General features: G+C 37.6%; 1 protein-coding gene across 1 annotated transcript in view; it reads left to right on the top strand.

Moving 5' to 3' along the window:
• Positions 1–2,537: 2,537 nt before the first annotated feature.
• Positions 2,538–7,197, top strand: part of LOC140949088 (fibroblast growth factor receptor 2-like) — a 40,746-nt gene continuing 36,086 nt past the window's right edge. The window contains exons 1-2 of the mRNA XM_073398331.1: positions 2,538–2,565; positions 2,819–3,160. Coding sequence (XP_073254432.1) covers positions 2,538–2,565; positions 2,819–3,160 — 370 coding nt within the window. The remainder of the gene's footprint in view (positions 2,566–2,818; positions 3,161–7,197) is intronic.

Here is a 7,197-nt window from a genome sequence, read left to right as displayed (position 1 = left end):
CAATGTATCTCTAAGAAGAAACACAAACCTGAGTGTGGTCGCACTGTTTGCATTAAGGCCCTTACGTTCTGGTATTTAAATCCTTCTATTCTATTTCTTTCTACTGGATATTCAGTCAACTTTTCTTTCTTGGAAAAGGATTGCTAGCTGAGGAAGTCTTGACAACAAAATCCCAAGTAGACTGTATATTTAATAATTAATGAATGAGGCTGATTATCTTAAGAAGAATTAAGGAGATCGAGGAGGGTGTTATACGGCCTCGACGGATAACACCCACCGAGATATACATAATTCTTCATATGATACGAAAGCCGAATTCAATAATTGTTTTATTATTCATTCAAAATAATTACTAGGCAAATTTAAAAACATAGCTAAATCATGCTTACCTCCATCGATGTTAAGTTCATCTTGGACAGTGCACGTTTAGGGTTGTTCAGCTCCCCAGATATCCTCCAAATAGCAGATTTCGCCCTTCAAGTTGTCTTCTTGCTGTTCTTGTCATGTTTTTAGCTGTTATTTCGACGAGTTCTTACTCTTGAAACGACTGAAATTTCGGCCATTTTTGTTTTCACAACCAAAACAACTCAACCTCGTCCTCAGGTCTTCTCGGTTAACGGTGCATTAGCCTGCAAGGAAGCTGGACTTTTGACGTCATCTTCGATTAATCGCAAAATTCTTCTAAATATTGTTATCAGTAGCTGGTTATGGTGAATTATGCGTGTTCTTTTAGCCAATCAGAATCGGGGAAATATTTTGAATGAATAATAACAGATGTTGATAAATGATTATAAACATCGGAATCACAGTTAAAATTTTACGATATTATTTCTAACATTACACTACTATATGAGAAATTTCTGCAATTTGATTGGCTTAGAGCAGTGGTATTTCAGCTTAATTTGAAATACCTACATGTTAAAATTACAAACCTTCTAAGGGTGGTAGTATAAACAATTAATAGCATGATTTGTACGTGATATTTGGCATAAATAAATACCACTCATGATGTTTCAAATATCACTCGTGGTATTTATGCCAAATATCACTACAAATCATGCTATTACCTATACTAAGATGTGCAGTCTAAATCCCTTAAGCGAAAAATTATGCCGACACATTAAGATAACTTATTCAGGGTGGTGAAAAACAATGTGATTTTAATGCAGTTTGGCCTACAGTGGAGAAGAGGCCGTAGATATGGTCGAGGTGGACAAAGACAAAGAAGCTAAGTTTTTCTTTTTCGTTAGTTCAATAACTACACAGCAGTTCAATAACCACACTAGTAGTTCAATGACCACACATTGGTTCATTGAGCGTAAACTACATGTAGCTGCGGGAGAGATTGCCACAAATACATTAGATTTTTTTTAACACGAATGTTTCGTATTAAGTAAGCGCTAACCACTCATTCAAAAACAATACAAGAACTAAATTAAGAAAAATAGCTATTTATAATGGTACACTGTTATTAAGTTCTAGTGAGCTCACTAATGTAAACGGGAACATAGACTGATGGTAATTTAAAAGTTATAGTCTTTTCAGAACGTCTGTCATTCTCATCAGGGGCACAGTGAACAGACCTGGAAAGAGAGTTAGCACTGAAAAGGGAAAGCTAACTCGGTCCGGAGGAAACTATTTACACACTAATACCCGACGAAGCGCGCGTAGAGAAAGCAGAACACAATATTAACGGCTAACGATGGAGGAAACCTTGTTTTTACACTTTCTTCCAGCACGTTTCAAGCTGTACATGTGGTACCACAGATGGCCCTACGTGTCTGAGTCGACTAGCATCAATCCATGTTTAATAAATAGATATTTTTTACCGCACAAGTCCTGAACTTCCAACTTTCCTGGCTGTTTCAAACTGGAAAATTAGCTGCTCTGTTTCCTGACCATATTTCAAAAGTCTTTCGATACGATAACGATACGATACGATAAGGTCTGTGCATAAAAGAGATTATAACAATTTCACGCGATGCCTTGGAACGGAACCAATAGTTTTCTTTCCAAAACGAATTGAAAATAAAGTTTCAAATATGTCTAACTCACCGCAGCTTGAATAAAACCACTAGTAGAATGACCGCACTATGTTTTCTTTACTTACGCTATTGCACATCACGCCCAAATTCTTCAAATGTTAACCGGCAACCGCAGTGCACTTTCGCGCGCAACTTGAAGGAGTTACGTCATAATAATGTCCAAGTGTTTATGCGGCAACGTGAGGCCTGTTCTTACCAGTTCGGTTTTCTTTCTTCAAAGAAGATATATACAAAATACACAAACTATTTTGTATCTAAAAACTGTACAGCACTGCCTTAGTTAAACATTTTTATTATGGGCTAAGCTTATAAAATAAATAAACAAATATAGAAAAAAGAAAAAAAAAATGATGAAGTTGATAATGAAATATGACGGGGTGTTACAACCATGATACCCCGCCCAGGAAAATCCCTATGTTTTTACAAGCATCCAATAGGATAGTAAACTAAGCTGACAGATCTGGCCCACAGCGGGCAGGTTAAGGGAAAGACATGTTGCCATATGCCAGAATAGCCCAGTGTATAGATTTAATAGCCCAGTTTTTTCCGCTTTTTGTGTTTTGTATGTATAGTTCAGGAAAGGCAATCAGTTCAGTGACCACACAACAGTTCAATAACCACTGCAGTCGTTCAATAACCTCAACAGTAGTTCATAGAGAGTAGACTACATGCAGCTGCGGGGAAAATAGCGACAAATACGTTAGATGTTTTACTATGTTATTCAGGATAGTGACATGAACTAGGCATCAACTAACAATCTTGTTTAAATGCAGTTAAGCCGACACTGAAAGTGAGATTAGATGCAGTTGTTGTGGTAGAAGACAAAGCAGCTACAGTGTCCTGTAGGGTGACCAAGAGCAACCCACTGCCATTATTCAGTTGGCAGTATGCTTTCAAAAACTTGGAATGTGATATTCAAAAACCTGCCGGTACCTGTCTCCCTAAGGAAGACAAATGGATTACTGTTCCCTGTCATCTGATGTTTCCCAGCAGCTCAACACGAACAAATGAAAGCATTGTGAATGTTCCCAAAGACCATCAAAATGCATTCTACCGTTGCCAAGCATCCAATTTCCTGGGAGATAATTCGCAAATCTTGAGATTTGTCAGACTTGGTAAGAACATCAGTTTAGTAAAAACAATACAATTTTTTGAGATATTGAATTTTAGTTTATGTGCTCCATACTAGTACAGCCAAGAGAACAGATTTCCTACTTATAGATCAAGCTACAATCATGGACAAAAGTCTTTTACATTTCTAGGATGTTTTCCAATTCACACAGGTCCAGCCCCTTACCTCACCCCACAAACAAAGTTGGATGCATATATCCAGAATTTGTCCCAGTCAGGTGCTAATGGGGGTACCTAATTCTCAGTTGACTACTATTTTTTCGGCCAAACATCAATTAACTACTATTTGTTTGGCCAATTCTCAGTTAACTACTAATTTTGGTTAGCTATTAACTTTCACTTTCCTACAGCGAATATTATTCTGTCATAACCTGAATTTTCCTTCCGCTTTCAGCAAGTCTATCACTTTTGGGGGTAGACCCTAATAAAATCAAGCGATAAATTTACATGAACTCTGCCACTAGTACAATTTATCAGTAACTGAAAATATAGGTCGAATAACCATCACTAGCATAGTCTTAAATAACAAAACTGAACCTTTATTTTTGGAATTCAATTGGTGAATTCAATCACTGTTTGCACCAATGGGAGAGACATAGTTGAGAGTGCTGACAAAGGCATGAAATTATTTGACACAGGACAATTCGACTTTTATTTCATGAGTGTAGCCCTCTTCGAACTCGTAGTTCTTTTAAGCGATTCATTTACTGTGGTTCCAAAGTCTTGGGCGTAGTTCAAAGCACTAAATGTGTTGTGATGAAGTGAGAAACCGCATGTAGGTTTTCCACCTGCGTTGTCAGAAGTTTTTTTTTTTACCTCGATATAGATTTTAACGACATCCTCTTCCGCGTCCCGTAATGTTACGTTTTTCGTAGAAGTACCTTATTCGCATATTTCAAAAGCCTCCATGATAGATATCCAAGGGTTTTAAGAAATGAAACTGTCGCAACTGTTTCAGTAAGACCGGTTTAAACACGAGCTTTTCTTTCTATTAGTCTATTATTATTAGTCTCAATAGTTAGAACTTCAACATCAGTTGCAAAAATGATTTCTCGTAAGTACAAATTCCATGTACTTGAAGAAAAGACTGCTGATTTCTTTGAACCTTCAGAAATTCTTTTTAGTCAGAACCAATACTAAGAGTCACAGCTTTTTTATTTGGGTAATGTTTAATTTGACGATCTTTTGGGTCCGTGAAAACATAGCCTGCGAACGGTAGACGTTTCTCCTCGCTCATCGCCGCTCAGGGACTTTTCGCTAGGAGGAACGTCTGCGACTTAGCGACAGAAATTCCATACTGATGACGTAAATCAGTGTTTACTTAATAAACCCGGTAGTCATGGGGTTCCAAACGCAAATTTGTTCAATTTTACGTTTCTCCTGGTCAATTTTGGAAAAGTGTTGTGTTCATCTGCGAATGAGCTCCAGCAAAACTCAAATGCTTCTTCTAGAGAAGACTATATTCCACAACTATTGACTGTTTTGCTAGAGATTCATCGCGTTTACGTTTGACCTTTGTGGCCTTTTGTCTTTTATCTGTCATTCGTAAACAATAGCTAGAACAATGAAACTACTCCGTCGACCAATTAGCGCTTCTGACCGGATTCCGGACAGATTTTGCGTCATCAGTATGGAATTTCCGTTGCTGAGTCGCAGACGTCCCTCCTAGCGAAAAGTCCCTGAGCGGCGATGAGCGAGGAGAAACGTCTGCCGTTCGCAGGCTAGTGAAAACAGTATTTTCCTTTTCCGACCACAGAAATCTTGTTAATATCAGAAGATCAATTATTCGTTGAGTTGTCTACAACCAGCTCTTTGACTTACACTTTCTGTTTGTCAGGTACTGCCCTGGTGTGCCTTTTGCACATAGTTATATACATTAATGTGCCACCTGGTCATCAGCGGGACAGAAAAATGACAGAAAACAGCATTTCTGTTTGCAAAACTTTGTTGCTTTCAGTAACATTAATATAATATAACTTAACAGTTAACTTTTCATTTATCAGTTAACTACTAATTTTTTGGCCAATTATCAGTTAACTACTATTTTGTTGGCCAAATATCAGTTAACTGGTAACCCCATTCGCACCCTCTTGTATAGGGTGGGGGAAGGGAGAACTGCAAGAAAATTTCAAAAAGAACACTCTGTTTTATAAGGCAACTCAGAAATGACAGAAAAATATGAATATTGCATTAGTGTCCCAAGGACTTTTCTCAATGCTTGTCTGAATCCTGGTTTTTGGATAAAAAGTCTTTTTCTCCATTTTTTCTATGCCTTTTAGGCATTTTGGAGACAAGTAGGTTATCACAACATGGCAAGTTTTTACAAGGCAAATTCCCTCACTAGCCATGTCGGGCCCATTCCCCTAAATTGGAGCCGAGTACAGGGTAAGTTGTTCAGGCACGAATGTATCGAGCATCCCGCACAGTACTCGGTCGCAAGAACACAGTGTATTATCCATATTAGCAAAAAATTAACTAACGAAACACGGCTAAGGTATATTTCAACTAAGCATTGATCGCATTTGAAATGATATGCTTCAGAAAGGCCACCCTATAAAGTGAATACAACAGTACTCACTTGATTTACTAAGGAAAACTATTATCGTGTTATTTTTTCTCTCCATTTCAAAGCGAGTACTGTGACTAGAAAGCTGAAAGCCGAGTCACGAATCTCGAAACTGGATCGAATCGAGTTTCGGGAGGCGTGAATCAAGTTTCAAGGATCTGCTTACTTACAGACGTTGATACGGTCATCACGGTAAACTAATTAAAATTAGGTTTAGGTACCCTGGCTCCAGAGGTCCGTTTTCGAAATACAATTTAGGTAAAATTTTAGGCCTCTGGCACCCTGGGCGAGGTTGTGGGAAAAGAGAGTTACAAACAGAGAAAACGAGATTGGCTCTTGACCCTCTTGAACTGAACCTAAACCTTAACTATGCTAGCCTGTTCACAGACTCTCTATTTTCTCTTCGAGTGCGCGTGATAAAAAAAAAAAAAAAAAAAAAAAAAAAAACCGCGGGGGATTTATTGACCGCCAGCGCAAGGGGAAGGCGAAAACAGTTCTTTATTTTTCTTTCTCGCACTCTGCGCTCGCTATCGCTTGCTTCGATCGCGCGCTCGCCAATGTTTTCGAAAAGAACGGAAATAAAAATAAGACAACATTTGTGTACAGGTTTGCGTTTACCGAAAGTTGATCACGAAATCAGCTAATGCAAAAGGACTAATAATTTCCAAACTTCACTTTGTGAAATGTTAATAAATAATAATAATAATAATAATAATAATAATAATAATACTAATAATAGTAATAATAAATATCCTCTCCCCTTTTGGGGCTTTTCAGCGATAATGAAACAAACAATTTAAATGCAACATAACATGATTAACAATCCCAACTGGCAGGAGGCGAACCAATTTGCTATTTTACAAGCATAGCCGAGGATTTAAACTCAAGACTACCAAGCGTGACAAATCCAGCTAGCGGCCAGGGCAGGACTTGAACTCAGGGCCTACGATATGCATGTACAAGTGAATAATAATTAAGCAATATAATTGAATTTGGCTTTCGTATGATGTGAAGAATTATGCAGATCTTGGAGGATGTTTTATTCTCTGATTATTTCGTCAACTGGCTACTTCCAAGTTTATTTGCAAGTTACCCATCTTTACTTAGCCACTGGGTAATTTAAATACGTTTCATTTACTTTTATAAAAGCAAACATATATCAGATATGGTTGGACTTAAGTCGCCAGAATGTGAATTTAAAGGAATGTTGAACTCTGTACAAGAGAGAATAAAGCATGTTTACGGAATTAGTATACTCGGTACTGCTTTAATAAAATCAACTCTATGACTTGTTCAAACTTCTAAAAACACAATTACGCCGCATATTTCGAAGTTAAACTCAATATCTACCTACCAATTATTAACGTTTCATTTGTAGACCTTGGAAAAGTATGATTTTTTTTATACTTCACTTTGAAGCAGGTGAAACATAATTCACGTACGTTGTGCCGTTCG

Source organism: Porites lutea, chromosome 9, assembly GCF_958299795.1.
Source record: "Porites lutea chromosome 9, jaPorLute2.1, whole genome shotgun sequence".
Taxonomy (NCBI): Eukaryota; Metazoa; Cnidaria; class Anthozoa; order Scleractinia; family Poritidae; genus Porites; species Porites lutea.
This window is presented reverse-complemented; position numbering and strand designations above follow the sequence as displayed.